General features: G+C 35.9%; 1 protein-coding gene across 4 annotated transcripts in view; it reads left to right on the forward strand.

Annotated features, from left to right (window-relative positions):
* NEK11 (NIMA related kinase 11) overlaps positions 1-21232 on the forward strand; it is a 103723-nt gene that overhangs the window by 42003 nt on the left and 40488 nt on the right. For 3 of the 4 annotated variants that reach the window (XM_054057187.1, XM_054057190.1, XM_054057188.1), the window contains exons 7-12: positions 3085-3234; positions 3316-3394; positions 3904-3989; positions 7855-7974; positions 10043-10136; positions 10967-11105. In XM_054057187.1, the coding sequence (XP_053913162.1) occupies positions 3085-3234; positions 3316-3394; positions 3904-3989; positions 7855-7974; positions 10043-10136; positions 10967-11105 (668 nt within the window). The remainder of the gene's footprint in view (positions 1-3084; positions 3235-3315; positions 3395-3903; positions 3990-7854; positions 7975-10042; positions 10137-10966; positions 11106-21232) is intronic. The other variant, XM_054057189.1, reaches the window with a different exon arrangement.

A 21232-nucleotide genomic window follows, 5' to 3' on the forward strand; every position in this document is an offset into this window, starting at 1 on the left:
AGAGATATAAATAACTTTTGTTTTCCAGAGTCAAAGCAATGTTACAATCACATTTAAATCAATTGTACTCGATGTCTTCCATCAAATACTGTCATATTTTGATAGATGGTTTTCTGTATGGTTTGGATAAATTTGGCTTCCTACACCCCAGATCTTGGAACTTACATTTTGATTGTGCTTGTTTGTCTGTGCTTTTTCACCTATTTATCCTTTTCTTTAATATTAACAATCAAAAAAGTGGATTTTTTTTTTTTTTACTGTCAAATTTTATATAGAATGGTTACCAAAAATAGGAGTAAAAGCATTGCAGACCTGAAAAGCTGTGGCTGAGAGAGTTGTGATGGTACATGAGTGCATGTACGTTTTCCTAATAGACTCTGGAGTCAGCAAATTCTTAAGACCTTCTGGTATGATCAGACTGAGAGATATAAGCTGTAAAGGGATATGCATTTAGATATCTGGCTTTTGGATTTTAATTTAAAAGCTAACTTGGATATTACAACATTTGAAGGTCTATAACGTCTCAAAGATCAGAAGATGTTAAGAGAACAGCAATGCTGTTTATATCACCACAAACATCAGGGTGGTTTCTTCTGAGAAGTGGAACTTTAGAGATCTGTCAGCTGATATCGTGAAGAATACACTGAAGCTTGCCCAGATGCTGTTTTATGATATAATTGAGCATAGGCGATGTCGCTGTCAAATGGTCACACGCCAGTTTTGCTGAAACGAAGTCCTGTTTAGGACCTTTGTCAAACCTGTTCACGAACACAGGGAACCATCAAATCAAATGCTCTGGCTGGGTAGCTTAATGACCATTTTAGAACTTTATAACACTAGCAGTTATAAAAGCTAAGATTATAAAAGTAATTAAATTATATGTTTGAATAAAGAGCAGATTGCTCATGGGAACTGGGAAGCAGTTTTCTCTTACTGAATATGCTCCTTACAAGATGTAGAATGGAATGTAGAAAAACAACTGAGAAATGCAGTCTTGAGGCAAAAGCTTCACAGTAAAACCCTCAGGAAATCCCTGCTCAGCAGCTGTCCTGGGAAGAAATAGCCTTGCTCTGGGACCTGGGGCAGCATTTCTCAGCTTAGGAGGTATTTATTTCATATCAAAGAATTGTATCCTGCAGTAAAACTTTATTCTTTTTCACTAATTTTTCTTTCCTTTAATTTTCACTTACTTTTCTTTCATAGGACAGATGGGGTTTTCCCTGGGTAGGCTGTTTGCAGCCCCGGCTGCAGTAGAATGTCCTGGGTGTTCTTTTCATCTTCCTCCAAAGCCTCAGGTGTAGTCAGATGCTACACTAGATGAATAAATGGGCTTCCCTGATGTGGCAAATACTATGCTCCTAATGGCTCATTAAGCAATTTCTAGCTGCCAGAATCAAGCAGCCTCCAAAACAGATTGATTCTGCAAAAAGCAGTTACAGTACAGTCTGTCAGGCTGGGATTTTCCTTCCTTTTTTCTTCCCTCTGTCTGTTTTCCATTTTTGTTTGACACTTTTAGATGCCATGTGTGCAGAGCTTTTTTGTGCTTTTTGTTTTTAAGTATTTTCTCACGTAATAATTATCTTGTTTCAGAATTTGAACATACATCATAAATATAGATCAGCATCTGTGTGTTACTGTTCACTGATTTGGAAGTTTGAAAGCTAGTTGACAGTTAAGCCTTAAAAAAAAGATAGGCAGTTATTTCTGTTCCTCAGTAGCTGGTCAGAGGAGTAGCTGGTCTTTTATAGTTGTTAGCAAAAATGTTCTGGGGATTTTACATCCTGCTTAAGAATTACCAGTCAGTAAGCCTATTCCCTCTTCTCCTCCTTATTTGCATTATATGTAAAGCCTGGGTTACAGCTTTAAGATTATTTGCACTTTTTCTTTTATTGCCAATTGACTGAATCGATTCATCCTCTTTAACTAAAATGAGCAGTTTGAACTTTATTCATGATTTGCCTTCAAAGATAATGTTTGTACCCTTTTCATCAAAGCTATTCACCCATGTGTACTTCTATCACTGTGCTTTATTTTCATACTGCTTTTGTAGGTTTTTAATACCACAAATACTACATTAAGAGTGAAGTTGCTCTGATACTTAAGCTGGTTACTTAAGGGCATCTGGTCCTGTACGTGGCTCTCACCAGCCTTTTCCATGACCTTAATCAAGGCACACATCAGTGTCTCAGTTCTCCTGACTGTGAACTGGAGGTAATGCTGAGCATCCTTCAAAGCCCAGGAAATTCAACCGACCTATTTTTTAAATACCATTTGTCAGACAGAAACCAGTTGAAATGCAAACTATTGTGAACATTTTATAAATTATTATGAGAGTGTTTCTGTTAAAAAGTTCGACTTGATGTTCTTTTATGATCTCTGTAAGGACTGGTAAATAAGAGCTTGGTAAATAAGGTGATGGTAAATCAGAAGCCCTTTTAAAATTCCTTGCAATCGTTTCTCCCTGTTCTTAATGGTTTAAAACTGACAGTGGTTCTCAGCTAGGTGTCCAGACCTGCATATTCAATTTTCTTCTTTCCTTCTCTAAAAAAAATTCCAAGGAAATTTAGTTTTGGGTATTGCAATATGGAATACTGTTTGGAACGTGTTCAAATGAGTGAAATCACACCAGAAGACACTTCTGTTATTTGAAACTGGTATTTAATCCAAACTTGAATTTTAGCCTCACTTTGTTGTTAGAAATTAATTTGCAAAAACAATCCTATGTCCAAACACTACTAAAGTACTTAGTAAGTTACTGATAAAATACTTCGTTCCTAACTTAATGAGTAACCACTTAAAAACTGGTTCATACAGTAGGGTTTTAATTTATTCATATGTATATAGATAGAATTTAAGTTTGTGCCTGCGCTTATGAAAATAGAATGATGATTTCTCCTATGTATAAAGTTAATAATTCGTGATCTGAAGAAATATATTTCAGGTGAAAAGAGTAGCATGATAAAGAAATAATCGTATTCCCAGGAGAAAAAGGCATGCAATTGTAATTTTACTTACTGTAATGTCACTATGAATGCTACTTTCAAAAATATTATTTATACTATTCCTCTTATTTTATTCTTCAAGGTCTCTGGGATGCATTTTATATGAGATGTGCTGTATGAACCATGCATTTACTGGACACAACTTTTTGTCTGTTATGTTAAAAATTGTAGAAGGTGATACACCTTCTCTTCCTGATAGATATCCAAGCGAACTGAATGCTGTGCTGTGCAGGTATGTTGTTTTCTTGCTTAGCACATTTTTAAGTTAATTTGAAAATTCACTAATTATTACTTTTGGTTTTTAATGTTTCAGCATGTTAAATAAGAATCCTTCATTGAGACCAGCAGCAGCAGAGATTCTAAAAATCCCTTATATTGAGGAACAACTAAAGGTACACAAGAAAAAGTGGTAGTTGTACACTTATGGTTTGAGTATGTATTTTGCATAAGCAGAGTGGAGGCAGAGAAAATGTGTTGAGAAAAAGTAATTAGATAGCAGTTTATGGGAATATTAATCCAGGAGACTTTCAAGGTCAAATTACAAATGCGACTGATGTAGTGAGGTAGTGAGAAATGAAACCCTTGTCACTTTATATGCTGAATGTTAATGTTATCAGCAATAAGGAGTATGGGCATATATGCATAACAAGTGCAGATCATTTGGGCTTGGGTACATAAAATATCTAAACTGTTCTGATTAGTCATAGTTTTAATGAAAAACTGCATCTTGCTATTTTTTTTTATCCCTGCTTCAGTGTATATGTTACTTGATTTTGTAGGAAGGTGGGGAAGGAACATGTTCAGTCAGTTTTTACATTAGAACTGTATTGGATCATAGCTAAAATGTCTGGATTGATTTAGCCACAAGTGTTGATATCACTTCTAATTTATTTCCTTGCAGAATATACAGTACGAGTTCACAAACTGGTCTATGAAAGATAAGGCACTTAACTGGCAGAAAGAAGCTGCTCCCATTTTTGATGTTGTGTAAGTATTTTTACCCGTTTTATGGACAGCAGTATATGAAATTATATAAATTTCTATATATATATTTATATATATTTATATAAATGTACATAAATTACAGTGTTGCCAAATAATACTGTGTTTCAAACATTTGTGTTAATCTCATAGTGCATTATATTTAGAGGGACCCATTCTCCAGAAATACAGAAGAGCAACCACATTAGTGAAATGTATAATTAAAATCTACGGGAAAAAAGAAGATTTTCAAATCAAAACTATTTGTTATATAACTGTGTAAATTGTGCATGTGTGTGTATGTTAATTTAATACCAATTGGTATGTAAATTATGACCTTTACATTTTGAAAGTTTAGATCATCACTTAATTATGTCACAATCATGTATAGTGCTGTTGTTTGTGTGTCTGTATGTGTAAAATACAAAAGCTATTTTTCCTGGGTGATACCAAAGCAGAAGCGCATACACTTAAGCTAATATTCAGCTAATATGACTATAGGATACTATTATATTTATCTTGTAACTGTAGTGAGAAATTAAGGCTAGCAAAGTTTCTTGGCTCTTACATCAGTAGTGCCTTTGCACATGATCTCTGATTTAGGCACTGAATATATACTAAATTAATTACATTAAATTCTAATGCTGCAATGATTAAAGCAAGTGCCAGCATACGCAATTTCATCTTGCCTGTGTAAATTAGCTCTGTAGTTTCGATGGCAGCTGGACCTCCCCTTTGCTTCCTGTCCCTGAGTTTTCTATAAGTGGTTTTGCTCTATAGCACATGCAAAATCAGGAGTCTGTGATCCTGTGTAGCCATAACGGACATCCCTGCTTCCTGTTTCTTCTAAATAACTGTCAAGACTTTAACAGCCATATGAAATTTCTTTTGAGATATTAGGTAAAAGCAATAAAGAAGCTTGTGCTCTAATACACAGTTAGCATTGCCTTTGGGGTAATAGACCTTTCTCCGTCATTTTTTGTGACCTCTGCTCTTGGAGAGGACCTGCAGTTTTGCAGCTTTCGTCAGTTTGCAGATGTTGCCAGTTCTGCTGCTTCCAAGCCTTCCTTCTGGAGAGGTGGCCAGCTTCAGCTTTTCTGAAGAAGCAGTAGAAGATTTAGTATCAGCAGTAGGAAGACAGTAGGACAAAGACAGTGGAATTCAACACAGCAAAATCTCCTGTACATCTTTTTTTACCCAGTTCAGCTGGTGAGAGTGTATTTGTAGAGCTGTCATCTCTAGAAACTGTGGTTTGGGTTTCCACCCTGTCGCTTCTGTTCTTGCTATCTCTCGTTGATGGATTAGTCTGTCTTTTTATCAGACCAAAGTTCTCTGTTTTGATATAAATGGTTCCCTTTAATGTAAAAGGTTGTTTAACTTTGAAAGCACAGATGTAAAATGCAACAAAAATTTATACCTGTATCGGCCAGTAACAACTATCTAATAAATATCAGCAAATGGAGCGGACTGAGATGGCTGTTTTATTCTACATGATTGCTTCTGCTAGAAATAAGCTTTTGCTAGTGTACTAGAAATACAAGAGTCAGACGGGAAATATTAGATGTATCTCTTGCCTGTGGCTGCTATTGATCCTACTAACTCGAGTGGATTCCTACCTTTTCAAATGAAATATAGGAAACTTCAGAGATGTACCTTAAATCGTTTGGAGGCACTGAAGGCTTGTCCAGTTATCATGTCAACTCTATCTGAATTACACTAAGAGCTTAATGCTTATTAAAATTCATTTTTCTTATTCTTCTTATAATTATTATTATTAATGGGCAAAGGATTTCAAATTATCTGTATGCACCAAAAGATTGTAAATGCTTTGAGGAAGCAGGATTTTTACCTGCAAAATATATACCTATACTTCAAATATCCCCATGCTTCCAGAACAGAATGATAAAACTACTTTCTATGATTTGTAACGTATCCTATATTCCAAACCTCATCCATTGTCATTACTTTGAATGTGTTCAGTCTTATCATCTTCCAAATGGACATCATATATTGAGAGAGCTAACATACGGGTAGGACATTAATGTATATCCCAGACTCTGTAACTACTCTTGTTCCAAAGCAAGTCTATAGTCTCTAAGATGAAGTGCAAGTTCTAACTACGAATGTTATGTTTGTATGCTTTTGTTAAAAGGAAATAGAAAGTCAGCTGCTTCTGTGCAAAGGTCCAGATGTCCTAAAAATTTTGGAGCAACAGATGCCAGCTGCTTTTGTTTCAGCATGGAAATTCACCTTGAGATTTTCGAGTTCAGGACATCAATTTGAGAAAAAAGTCCTTAGAGAAGCTTCACTATAAATTATCTTCAAATGTGCTACAGTCTGATTTTTTTGACTAAATGTTTGGAATATGCATAAATTTTGGTGAATTTCATTGTATTTGTGAGAATGTTAGCTGTCAGTATTGCTACTGGTAAGCAAAGTACAAAATAGGTTCTGCAGTCCTGGGTCTAAAGAGATAGGTAGTATGAAATAAAAATACCCGAAAAATGATGGAAAGAAGAAAAGTGGAGGAGAAATAATTTAAACATAGTGAATTTCTGACAGCTGATGTAATGAAGCAATACTCTGGTCTGAGTGAATGTACAAGAAGCTGCTGGTGTTCTCAGTCACTGCTACTTTATGATATTTTTTTTCTCACCAGGAATTATTTTTGCCACATATAGTTGAGTCTAATTTCTTCTAGTAAAGGCCTGTAATGGCTTACTTTATTCCAGTCCCAAGTCATAAATTTTAAATATTTAAGCAAGCATCAAGCTGTACAAGTTCAGTTTTGACTTGGATGAAAAATGGCTTTTTTCCTCCAAGACATTCTTATAATTTAAATTAAAATTTTTTACAGGGCACAAGAAGTATGTCTACATTATTGATACTTGAAGAGTTAGTTCCATTCGTATGAATAATTGAGCTCGTCTTGTCTTTGTCCTCAGTCTTCTATATTTCATACTAATATTCATATCTTTACACTATTTTCCTCTATAGTCAACATTTGAAGGGCACGATAAAAACTTTTCATTTATTAAAATCCTGATTTCAACATCATAGTCCAGAAGGAGCTGCGATTTATATGGTTACGGAACTGGTCTCTTAGATGATCAGAAGTGAGTTTATCTCATAAGAACAAAGAAAGTAATTTGATATAAATACTTGGTATCATAAATATAAACAATAGAAAAGGCGACAAATGCATTGCAAACTATGGTTTAATTTTTGCAATTACTGGAGGATGTGAGATAAAAATCTGAGATTAATATCCTTTTTCTGATATAGGACTAATATCCCATGTTGATAAATACAGCTGAGATGCATATGTCAATAATTCATGCTCAGCTTTCAGAGATGGTCTGTGGAGACTATGTTGCCGGTGAATTGTTAATTGATTAGGATTAGAAATCCAAGAGGACAACATGATAATTATAACTGTCGTTAAATACACATTAATATTCTCTTTTATTCTAGACAGCTTGTAACAATCAATTTAAAATGTATGGGTAATACTGCTTTTTTCTCTAGTTCTCATTTAATGACTGCCTTTGTGCTTGGAATATGGTCAATAATGAAGCCTGACAGGATAAATATTTCACTATGCTTCAACGTTTATTCTTTTAGGGAGCTGAGTTTACCTTTTTCCATTCTCACCAGGAATTATTCACGTTCTTCATGAAACTAAGTCTAAGTTTAAATATTTCAATTTAAAAGAGACATTTGCTTTCCAAACTAAGGTCTGTTTAGTCTGTTATAATACCTGTGACTTTCTAATTATTCTATTTGAAATGTCTCTATGTTTCAATATCAAATCAAAAGACTGATATTTACATTTTTATATAAAGATGGGTTTGCATGCATTCATTTTCAGGCAGAGGAAAGTTCATTTGCAAACTCTGCAGGAACTGTCTGAAGTACAGAAAATGACACCCCGGGAGCGGATGAGGCTGAGGAAGTTACATGCTGCAGATGAGAAAGCAAAGAAGTTGAAGTAAGTTCAGCGTAATATGGGCATTGTGCCCTAACCATGCAGTTTTCCCCATCCAGCAGTCTAATGAGAGAGTTAGAACTGTAAAGGTAAAAATAAAAATAGAAAGGGTTTTCAGCTACTCGAAGTGAATGGGGATTTTGTATAAGGTAAATCACAGTAATTATTCACATAGGAAAAAAAGTCAGAACATTAGCCCAAAACTGGTACTTTGAGCACTGTGTTTCTGGTTAAATAAGGGTATGAGGGATTTTCAGATGTGTTGCAATAGGAGTAATAGCTCGTCATTTTAAGGATCACACAGTTGGAGGAGTTGATTATTAAGTTACAATCAATCTTTTATCAATTGTTTTGGCCTAAGAGATTTGCCAATAGAAGTTAATAGCTCAGAGGATAGACTTATCAAATGATCAAACCGGGGTAATGGGCATGTTGTAAAGGCTTTATGATTTATGATTCTTTGAGCGAGACATAATAAAAGGTGGGATTTGAAGGAGAATAAGTACTGTTTCTGAGTGGAGTATGAGAAACAGCTGGAAGGCTATGTGTATATGCATGGATTCCTTTTTTTAAATAAAAAGAATATACGTTTTCATGACACACTTGAGTTTTTCCCAGTTTAAAATATTCAATGTTTTATTTGTTATGAATGAAAATCAGAAAAACACCACATTCATTTTTAATTAATTTTTAATGTTTTCTTCAAAAGCATCTTGCAAAGTATAGTGTAAATCAACAAATGTTTACTCAATTATTTATAGAGGGTAATAGAGAGAATAACTATATTTGATCATGATATTATAACCGGCATGTTAACCCTGTTGTGCCAAAGCAAGTTAGCGGTTCAGCAAGGCAATGACATCCTAGTATAGAAAAATGTTGTGAGGTGACGTGGAGTCTGAACTCGTAGCCTCAAACTCTGCAGCTGTGTGTATCTAGAAAGCAATAGTAATTGCAGTTGAGTGAAAATGCTCAGTAAAATGACATCCTAGCATTACTTGTGCCAGCTTGTGATGCCCCTGTCCAGAGGATACAAACAGAAGTATCATAGCCTTCATGTCCTTTTGGACAATATGTCTAATCAGCATGTGTGTCTGTCTGACTCCATTGCATTCTATACTGGAGACAATATGTAGATTTATTCTCAACTTAAAAAAAATTGAAATTGAATTGAAACCACTACATACATTTAACACCTCTTCTGCACGTTGTTTTCGATAATATGGTAGGCCAATTTTGGACTTACATGAAATTTATAAATAGGGAGGCTGTCTCTTTCACTTTTTTAAAACAAATGGAGATTAGGAAACAATAGTAATTGCATGAGAGTTCTAGTTTGCTTTTAATTTTCTTCACTTGCTTGCACTTTAGTGTTTTCTTTGTAGATTTTCTAGTTTTCTCTCCCTCAGCAACAAAAGTAAATGTATTTATTTTGTAATATGAAGACAACATATTAATCTTCAAATCTTGTTCTCAGTCATGAATCTTTAAAATAGATCTACATTCAGCTCTAGGTTATTGCCAGCTCACTCTTGTTGGAAGTATTTAAAGCAGGGCAAAACCAGTCCCTTCTTAGACTGGAGATCTGCGTTCAGCAGTGCAAATCTAGAGATGAATGGGAAGGGAATATAGTAATGAAAGAGCTACTTTATGTAGCACCTCGCTTAAGCAGCCCTGTGCAGAAAAGAGCAGTTACCAACTCTCCCCCAAGTGATGCATTCATAGCACGCAAGTATTGCATTCCTGTCTTTAACCTCTCCCTGGATGACATGGTGGAATGAAGTCCAAAGTATTTAAGATCTTTGGAAGAAACAAAAAAGACTGGGACTAATAATTTACTGTTTCTCAATTATATCATGCAAGTTGTGAAATTAAAATCTAATAGTATTTGGAAACGAGGCCTGAAATCTCTGTGAGTTCATTAAAACTAACCTCACTTGAGTAGGTGCCGTGAGTGTTTGACATCATTGGAGTCTGATTATGGACTTTGCTTTTCCACATGTATTTCTATACGATTGTTTTGTGCAGGCCCTGATATCGCATCCTAAACACAAGTATTCTCTATTTACAGACAGCTGGTGGAAGAAAAATATCAAGAAAATATCAAAAGAATGCAAGAATTCAGGTCCCGTCATTTTCAGCAACTGAATGTCAATGTCCTCCATGTGAGTATGGACTGTTTTTTCAGAGGCCTTATCTATGCACAGTGTACAATACTTCTCTGTTTCCTATATGCTTCCTACGTGCACAGTCCTGTTCCAAGACTAATAATTCAGAAGTGCATCAGAATCAAGACTACTTGGGTGAAACTGTGGATCTGTAATGACAGAAAGTGCATTCGTTTTTTCAGATATGGTTTGACAAACTCTCTATTCATTGCACAATTTTCTTATATTAAGTCACCCTTAAATCTAAATCTGCTCTCTGAAACGTACTTACTGACATGCTGCATGACATCAGGATTCAAAATGCTGTCATTTTCAAGAGAATTTTAGAATTTTAGTCCTTTAAACACTAATTTAGCGTGGCTGTGGTTTCTTTTCATTTGAATAGTTAAGAATATTAACATTTCAACTGGCTTTTTAGTAAGAATGAAATGTTGGGCTGACTCTCAGTGTAAGCTGTCCTTTATTTTCATGCTCTCTGAAGCTATCTGCAGCACAAGATAGGCCTGTTCAATTGTAGCACTATGTCTTATTGTAGGGAGCGCAGTGAAAATATAGTAAGACTTTAGTTAGTGTTTTGTCTTCTACGTTTTCTTTCATATGCCATCTAGTTTCTGTGTCCCATTGTGCCTGGAGAAAAAAATATGTTAAATCTGTCTCTGCTTATGGCTGAGTCACTGCTGATCATTTACAAAAAACTTTAGGGTTCTTTTTTACCGTTTGCCTAATACAAGTCCCAGCGTTTACGTAGATCAAGGCAACCACTGTACTGTGATCCTGCTGAAAGCTCTAACTGTACCTGTTTCTTCATGCTGGTTCGTTCGACTAAGGAATCTGATGAGCAGACTTCAAAACCCCTAATTCATTCTCAGCCAGCCGTTACACACGACTATGTGTCTGTAGGACATGATGAGCCGAGTGAAAATGAGACATCAGGTCAATTCTGCGTGTCTGAACTTACAGACCACGGTAAGAATTCAAAATTCGATGTTGAAATGATTTGATTTTGTCCCTCGTAGTTAATATGCGGTGGGGAAACTGCAGTATAAAAAGTGGTCAGACTTCTAAAGCAGTGAAAAAATTTACAAAGAAAGAAGAATAATAATCCATGTGGATGTACGTATAGTGGGTGTACAGCAAGGTTACATAGCAGGAGGTCTGTGTTCCCAGAGTTTGAGTGATCTGTGAGCAGCAATGGAGGTCAACGCATCTTCTCTAAATGAGATGCTGAATTAGAAGGAAATCGCTTTAAATTTACACATATGGAATGACTAGTGTTAGAAAAGCATTTCCTAAATTGTCTTTTCAGTGCAAACACAAGTACAGGAACTCAGAGCATTTGCACCTTTGGTACAATTTGGTGCCATTTTCTTTATCTGTAACAGTGAGAGAAGCAGATGGAAACTCTTTAATTGTGTGTATATACCGTCCTCAAATAATTAGCTACTGTCTAAAGAATACGAAGTACTATATAGCATGTGCTTTTCTGTAGATAGATGAACAAATAGTCATGCTTTTCAAAAGGGGTCAGATGGTGAAAATGCTTAATGAGGAAAACATTTTTAAGAGCAGATTTATATGTTTTGTTGCTACAATGTTTGGGAATAGTGTCATACTCTTAAATATTTAAGAATGATTGAGTAAGCCCTATTATGGTGAAAGATTTTTAATCATGTTAGAATCTTGCAAGTATGCATCAATATACTTTTAAGTATCTACTTTTCTCTAATAGCCCTGCCTTTTAGTGCTGGTTTATGTGAAGGTATACATCAGTAAATTAAAGGCATCAAAATCAGTTTGTGGTGGAGGTGGAATTTTTTTAATAGCAAATGGCTTTTTATTTCAATATGGCCTCATTTGTGTCTATGTGGTTGGCTTGCTGTTTCACAGTGTAAGGAGGGACGATCTGTGTAGGATAGAACCCAGCTGCTGGAAATACGTCTTGGGGGAAGGGTAGGGAAGCTTGCAAATAGAGGACCGAGAGAAAGCAGTAAATGTGGGTGGGAGATGTACTGGGGTAAGCATACAAAGATACCTAAATAGAAACAGAACAACATGCATAAAAGGGAAGAAACTCATGTTTCTGCCTTTAGAGGTCATTAAGCTGTTAAAGTACAATGACAGAAATTGGGTGCATATATATCTGTGATGCATAAGTTGGGTCAATCCATTGTACAAAAATGAATGCATGTTTAATGCTTTTGCCACAGTCTCTGACATTGAAGTGGTGGGTTCATGAGAAAAAAGAGCTAGGGACTGGTGGGAGAAATTACATGGTTTCTATTCTTCACTTTGTGAATACTTTATTATTGCTGAAGCTGATGTCAAAGCTGTCACTCTATTCGGTATTGATACTCGTCTTTAAAAATTTCAGTGCAACCATGCATGTCCTACATGTCTAATTATTAATTAAGTTATTAATGCCACCTTTGTATTTTAAAATGTAGAAACAGTTGCAGCTATTGATTTTCAGTAGAGTTTGGTTCTTGATCAATAGGCTGTAGTTTAGAAAAAAATTCCAAGGAAACTAGAAGCAAGGCTATAAAATGGTTTTATAAAATTGTCTTACATGTTAATAAATCTTGCTAATATATACTGAGTTAGCCAAAGTAGTTAGGCTGCAAACATTAAACAAGCTTCCTTGATGTAACTAATAACTGAAAAAAAGTTGAGGAAGGGGAGCAAAGGCAGGAATCTGTTCGTGAACACCAAGAAGACACAGCAATAGCAGTAGCCTTTAAGTAACTTCAGGGCGGACCTAAAATGTATTCTCAAAAATAGGAAGAGCTGGTGGGGAATAGCTAGGGGTAGTACTCCAATTGAAACAGGTAGGGAGGAAAGTTCAAACTCTGTTTGTCTTATTATCTGCAGTCTTTAAAAAAGCTTGCAACATGAGCAGAAGAGAAGAGCAGGGCTTGGAGAGATGAAAGACCAGACTCTTAAAGGTTTAGGGAGCAGCACAGAGAATAAAATACCTTACACTCTGCTTTCACTGAAAATTATCTAAAGCCTTATGAAACACATTTATGTGTCACTGGGGAAGGTGTCAAATATAAAGCTTGAAGCTTTAGTAAGTAGATTTAAAAAAACATGTCATCGTGATCCAATTTTAGCAGTGGTAGTTATGTTTACTGAAAGCTGGGAAAAACAAGGCAGCATAGTTAGATAAATGAAAATCATTATGACAGTTCGGGGTTTGGGACTTCATGATAGATGACTTTCAGCAATGTCAAAGACATTTGACTGCTTTAGACTTTACTGGGAAGTTTAAACTTCTCTCCATGTTTGTTTTGTATAATCTGCAGTGATCTTCTGGACATTTTTCATTCTAATTAGCACCCCTGTCCACTTGAGGAACATTTAAAAGAGTTGTTTGAAATCACGAATTGCTGACCACGTTGTTAGTCTTCAAGCAGGTTTTATTTTTTGGAGTACAAAAGAGATGTGAGTGGGCCTTGTGTTTTTGATGTTGACATGAACTCAGTCTGTTACTGAAAAGGTTCATCCAGATTGTTGACAGTTGGTACAACAGTTTCTTCAGAAAGTTAAAGAAATAATCTGATTCTTATTCTTACAGAGAAATGCTGCAGGCAATGTAAATACTATTTTTTAACAATAAAATTCAGTTCATATGTCACTTACTGAGCCAGACCAACTTTCAATGGCTGGTGCACCTTGGCATGCTGTAGCTGTTCCCTTCTGGGTTTCTGGGCACGTTCTGCAACATCCTCCATGCCTCAGCAGAAAATAAAGAACTTGGGGAGGAGAGTGAGATCAAAAAATATGAGCTTTTGTGGACAGAAATAACTCTGGAAATCTTCTGTGCTTGTGTTACTTAAGCTCAAGAAGAAAGGGATCCAGTTTTAAACAGGGATTGGGCAGCAGTGAAAAATTATGGGAACAGCAAGTTATGCTATTTTTGTTCAATGAGCCAAGAGGGGAAGCTGTGTGTTAAACATTCATATTCCAGAGCCATTATCTTGACTCCTGTTGATGCTGTGCTAGAGAGAAAGCCCTGTTCCCCAATCCCACCACTTCCCCGCCATTTGTTTCTGTTCCGTGGAAATAGTGCAAGCATGAATTTGACCACCTAGTCCAGACTGTGGCTACTTGCACTGCCTCTACAGGCATCTACTTGCACTGCCTCTTTCCTAAAAAAAATTTAACCTGTTTTATACACTCTAGAAAGTTCCCCATGCTTCTCTGCATTGAAAGCTGTTCCTGGGTCAAAATATTGCAGTGCTTGTGAACCTTTTTTTTTCTGGCTTAGGTTTGCTTCTGGCTGTTTAATGTCAACATCTTTAAGATGCATTGCCTTATTGCCTTGCAGCTTAAGTAGTCCTTTTCCTTTCTTTGCTTATTCTCCTCATGTTTTTATAGGCAACAGTAATATCCTTCTGTGTAATACCTCTATATAATACTTCTCTATTATTCATATGTTTTAACACTAGTCACTTTTAGCAGACCTGAATCCTTTAGCATACCTTATTCCTTTCTTAAGATGTTTCCAAGCTGTTATCTCCCAATTTACAATAGATTATTTTAGTTTTTAATGCCATGACACTGTTCTTTGAATTTTCTTCATCATTCTGGTTCTCAAGGTCACCCGGTGCATACTGTTATATTATCCTGATCCTACTTTACATTGGCGATGCGCTCTGTTTTAACTTCTGGAAGGCAGTGCTGTGCATACTAACTCCAGCAAAGCAGAACTCTCCCTGAGTGGCTGTGCAGTGCTGCTCTCTGTTACGCAGTGGCTTCTGTGCCCTTCCCACCCTCCTCGTGATCAGCATGCTTGCATCTATGGGAAGTGGTTGAAGAGCATCTCTGCAGTGCTGGATGAGCTTGTATGGAAATGAAGTATCTTTTCCTGAAACATCAGCCTAGATGGTTAGGAGAACGCATAATCACACGGTCATGGGATATATATCCTCTTGGCATGCAGTGTCAGCAGGATAAGCAGGCAGGCATACTGGGTTACTAAGAAATATCTTTGTAAGTCTTTGGGTTCTGAGACTTTGTCTCTCCAGTTCCTCGATTTAGCTCTATTTTGCCTGCATGCTAGAGCAAAAGATTTGTTTAGTTTGGCTATTACTTTTTTGCACACTACAGATCTACAGAGCGTCAGGGCAGATGAGAGGTAATATTCCTTGAACTTGTGAAGATCTAAATAGGTTTTTCTGTTTCTCTTCAGTTACTCTTATAAGTTTCTTAACAGTTTTGTATCTTTACTTATAGAATCTGGAGTAAAAAATGTTCCCTTTATTTATAAAAAGGCAGGAAACATTGTTGCTAAGAGAGTCAGCTAGAAAAATTACTTTTATAATTGTTATTAGCCATATTAAGGAAGTGGCTGAAGTGGTATGTTGAGTGTACCATTAGAACAGTATGTGTTCTTACTGTGTTGTTTCTAGACTACTAAGACATTCCTTTGAAATGTAAACTTTTGTAAATATAAACAAATGAAAAATTACTCTTTTGCAAATATTTTATGTCATAGCTTTAATCTATGTTAAAATTTTTAGGTTTGTTAACTGGAAATAAAAGTTAAAAGAAATTATATTTTGATAATGAGATGTTTGTGGGAAGATGTTTTATAGTTGTGTTTAATATTCATTGGAAAATGTTGATGTCTCTGTCATATGTGTCCAGAAATTTATAGAACTGTCATCATACAAATAATTTAAGACTAGGGTGAACAGAACAGTTAAGAACATACTGTACTACTGGGAACAGTTTTGCTTGACTATAGATATCTTTGTGACTTTTCCATTTCCAGTGTCTCCAAGTACAAGCAAGAGACAAAAGAGCTGAAGTAAGTTTCATACTAAGATTGTACTCAGCCACTGAACCACTGTCAGTGTTAAATACAAATATTTGTCTGTGGAAAAACATACATAAGTATCTGTGCACTTAATTTTTATTCAAATAATACTGTAAAATTGCTAATGATTAATAACAAATTTGCTGTGTATTTTTATTTGAATTTTTTCTTTTCTGCTACATATTTCCAGCTCATTTTGTTGACTAATTACTTGTGAAATTAAAAATTTGCAAATCATGGCAATGAAGCAGGAATGGGCAATGCAAAACGTGTCAGGAGGAACCTGTACTATATTTCCTTTTTTTGCTGATCCATACCTAGGCAATAAATCATTCATCTTCTCGATTATCATCAGAAAGAAAAGCCACCTTTCATTGAATTGGTTAACATCACTTCCTCCACACCCCCATCTCTTGACTCATTTCTTTATAGAAATTGTCTCCATTTAGAGTAGGATAGTTATGCCAATGTACATTTTTTCTGGAGATCACTCTACGTTCAGTGCATGTGCTTAGCTTTCAATAGTGTTCTTGTGAAAATAACAGTGAGGCAAATTAAACTGTAGTGCTGGCAACTAGAGGTCATTTTATAAGAAAAAAATGCTATAAAAAAAGGACTGTGTGTATTTAACCGCTCATTTCCATGTATGATAATGAGTGCAGCTGGAATAAAATGATTGATTTTCTGAAACGTGAGCAAAAATTATCAACCAAAGAAAAAAGTATCCTTGAGCTACACTCAGCCTTGATGTTATGCATGAATATGGTCAGTATATTCCTATGCCCACTGGAACAAGGCTGTTCCAGCTAGGCAGGTTCATTAGATGTTTAATGTTTAATGATGTGGCCTCCTTCTAAAGAGCTAGTGGAACCGTCATGTAGGTAATCCATTGGTTTCTAATGTAGCAATATAGTTCATCTACTAATGAACTTTATTGAGCTTGTAGTCTACTTTTCTAATTATAAAAAAACGTAACCAGAAGAGCAGATATTCTTTTTTTTTTTCCCAGAGAACTGGATATTGAGAGAAGTTTCAGATGCTGAGGGTCATCTTTTCCACAGATTTTGTAGTATTGGTAGATTGCTGTGGCTTTTCTGTGTGAGCTACCACAAACTGGACTAGGTAGGGTGGAGATTTGCAACTCTATCATTACATCATGTTAATTATTTGAGAGCAGGTCCTTTTGGTTTGGTTACAGCATCTTCTAATGAAGTGGGATTTTACAGCATAATTCCTCTCCACTCTGCAGACAACTTAATTCCTATTGACTGGCTTCAAGTTTGCAGAGGTGTTTAATTAATAAGAAACACTGATTATGAGGACTTAACTCTCAAGAATCCACATAAACCTTTATCAGAGCATGCATTGTACTTATCCATGTGGGAAATTAGTGTGGAATATCTGAAGTTTCTTAGTTTACTACAAAGAAAGTACTCTACATAGAGAATTTCAATCTTTGCAGTTGAGAAAAGCGTGAAGAGCAAGGCATAATCCTGTTATACAACTGTAATACCTGAATGTTCAAGGTTTCCAATTCAATTTCTGCAGTAGAACTTGCCTTGAAATTGGCAACTAAATCTTAAACTGAATCTGGAAGTGCTTCCAGATAGTACAATTTAGATGCAACAAAACCTACCATTTCTGTACCATTGTCTTTGATCCTACTGATATAGATCAGGTTTTACAGTTGAAAGATACTGGATTGAAAGCTATCTCCTTTACCAAAACTCCATACTTTTTTTGAGGAACCATAAGGAGCATTAAATTCAGCAAGCTACAGTCAAACAGGCATGAAAACTTCAAGACACGTACTGGCATTCATGGCTAAAAGTGCCACTTTATATTCATATCAGTTTCACAGCTGATGAGACATGGTAAACAAGTGTAAGGAAGATTCTTTTTTAAAGAACAGGGTATTCAAGAAATTATATATACAAACATATCCATATTTCTAAGGACTTGTCCTCATTGCAGCACTTAAGTGCTTGTAATGACAAAGACAATGCAACAAAACAAGGCTGGATGTTAACGGCCACCAGTAAAATAATCTCTCTTGTATTTTTGGATTGCCAGAATGTTACTAGTTGGGGTTTCACCTGCATTCACATCCTTTTCTGCAAGAGCCCCAGGTTGACGTATACCACTACTCTGCTCTTAATAGACATGTTTGTGTTTGGGAAGGAGCAAAATAGCTTAAGCTAATTACTTGTGGTATTTAAATTCTATATGCAGAAAAAAGAACGTAAAAGATTAAAGGCATATTAAGTAAAGAGAGATATTATATTATCTCTCTGATCTGTATTATATTCCTTTTAATTCTATGTACTGCAAAGATTATAATGTTAAATTCCTTCACGTAATATGTTGGAGTACATTACATCTGGCAACCCCCTGATTTAATTACAAGCCAAAAATAGCTAGGCACATTACTGTAATTGCATACATTATTTCTCTATTTCCATTGCTAATTGTTATGGATATACTGCTTGAATTTCAAATGGGCAAAGTTCAGTTGATTCTCAAATAGGAAATGTTCACTAATAAATATTGGGGGGGGGGTTGTTGTTTTTACGAGCTGCTTTGAAGGATTTTCAAGGTATTTTTTTCAATCTTTCTGCCTATAATATTTCTGTGCACACCTTTAAGCATCTCTGCACATGCACTTTTTATTTAATGCCTGTAAAACACTACTTATGTATACTGATTGGGTAACCGAGTAGTACTCCAAAATATGACCATACAGGCAATCACACTGCTTGAAGGCTTTTAAGAAAATCATGTCTTGTTTTGATTTTCAGTCTGGCAAGTCAAAATAGGACAGAATAATATTTATAATAAGTAGCATTAAGCACCTTCCTGCATTACTTTACATTGTTTTACAGGGGAATGTAGTGATAGGACGAGGGGGGTGGCTTTAAATTGGAAGGGAGAAGATTAGATTAGATGTTAGGAAGAAATTCTACACGATGAGGGTGGAGAGACTCTGAAATAGATTGCCTGGGGAAGTTGTGGATGCCCCCTCCCTGGCAGTGTTCAAGGCCAGGTTGGATGGGGTCTTGAGCAGCCAGGTGTAGTGGGAGGTGTCCTTAAATGATCTTTCAGGTCCCTTCCAACCCAAACCATTCTATAATTCTTTGATTATTGTTATTATAGTATCCATAGTAGCGAGAAAGACTTGCCTCTATTAAGAAGGGAGTGTTGCAGTGCCTTCTACTGTGGGTTATCCATTGGCCTCCTCTTTCATACGATCGCCCTACCTCCAGGATCATAGGGCTTATTCCCTGACTTGCTGCTTACTGAATTGATGCTATGGGAGAGAAACTTGCCTGTTTAGTTCTGGCATTTACACTTACCAGTCCTTGGTACATGGGGTGACAAAACTTCTCTGGCTGTCGCAGGGTTTGAGGGCGTAGGCACGCTCCCAGCTCATCTGTCTCATGTTTTCATTGTTTAGTTTCATGCTGACATCCCACCTTGTCCCAGATTCAGTTAAAGGAATAGTAATTCTGATTTGTTTTAGCAAAAGCAAATTTTAAGAAAGTTTGCAAGTCTTAGCCACAAAGAGGAAAATTAATCAATGCTGCTGTTTGTTTTGGGTTTTGTTTTTTTTTTAATTGACTGAAGCATTATCTTCTTGCTTAAGGAGTTCTTCCCTAGAAGTATTGCCTTTGGAGAGCTAATTTATTGCTTTGATTATAGCTCCTTATTTAAACTCCTTTTCCATGAGATATTCTTGGGAATTTTATGACATTTTTAAGTCTAGTGTTTATGGTAATTTAGAAACCTCTATGTCGATGTTTCTATGCATTGTCTATTATCTTTAATGCTATACTTATTTGAGGACCATCTTGAGCTGAACTCTACTCATAACCTCCTCAGGAAACCTTTTCCAAAGCTCTGTACTAATCAGTATGCCTAGCTACGTAAATCTTTTCATAGCTTCACAAAAATTCACGGCTTACTTTTTACAAGAAATCTTGCTCTTACAGCTTCCCAGAGGGAAGCTTGCAGAATGATTTCTTTGCGCAGCAGTTATTTAAAAATCCCAAAGACTCTGAGAGTATGGGGAGAGAGCAAATTATATTACTGTATAGCTCCTACTTTTATTTTCATCTGTTTTTCTCATTGATTTACTTTGGCATTGATAAAGAGAGCCGATCTCAAAATTAACCTTGGTCAATGACTACAGTTAAAATTATTCTGGTCGAGTCTTTTTAAAACCCACACAGGAAGTCCCTTCACTCCTTTCAAACCATTATGTTAAAAAAACATTTATGAAACACTGTGTGAATTTAGGAAGAAATTAGAAGCAAATGCATCGAGACTGTATATATTAAAAAAAAATTGCTATGTACTCTTATACCAGATACTTTCAGATAATTTAAATGTTTTAAATGCTTCTTAGAAAAATAATGGATTTTATTCCAGGTTGTCATAACTATAGGGGAGTAGAACTTTATACTGCACTTTAGACTCAAGATTAAACCAGTGTAAATAAAGAAGCATCAGGGATTTACTTGCAAAGAAAACGTCTCTAAGCAGTACAGTGTTCAAAATGACTCAATATGGAATCCCAGTGCACCTTCTAGTCACAGCTTTCTGGCTCACTTATCAAACTAAACGCCATTTCTAGGCCAAATTATGTGGCAACGTAAGAAGCCGGAGCCAATTCCAAGTGAGGAGAATTTGCTCAGAAAGTAGCTGTAAATACTAAAATAGTTTGCAGTTTCCACCAATTTAATTTTAAGTGCATGTGACTGTTGGACAACTAGCTGGAGAAAATTATAAGGTGGCAGAAATGAAAGAGCTTGACTTATGTTCTCCTGCTATTTTATCTGTTCCAAGGAGCAAAATGTGCGCCTGTGATCTAGCAAATACATTAAGTTTCACCAGTTAATTTCATCTGGCATTTAAAGTCTCAATACTTTTTCCCTAGATTTGCTTGGTTGCAATGATTTACTTCTTTTTGTACCTGTCCAACATACAACTTATGTTACTGCTTATATCCAAATTAAATTTATTTTATATCTTTGCTATATCCAGACTCTCATACGCGCAGCTGCTTACATCTCGTTTGGATATGAATCATTCCCATTTGTTTTCTACTCCTTCCATATGTTCTGGTTGTGAAAACATCCTCAATTTATGTCTCTAGAGTTGGCATTCTTGAACTGAATCTCAGGGAGAAGGAAGTGATTGTCTTAAGGGACAGCTTTTTGTACTCTTCTTTCTCTTTCCTTCTGAACACTGTCATCAGATAGAAAGGCCATCT

The sequence above is a fragment of the Cuculus canorus genome, chromosome 2 (assembly GCF_017976375.1).
Source record: "Cuculus canorus isolate bCucCan1 chromosome 2, bCucCan1.pri, whole genome shotgun sequence".
Classification (NCBI taxonomy): Eukaryota; Metazoa; Chordata; class Aves; order Cuculiformes; family Cuculidae; genus Cuculus; species Cuculus canorus.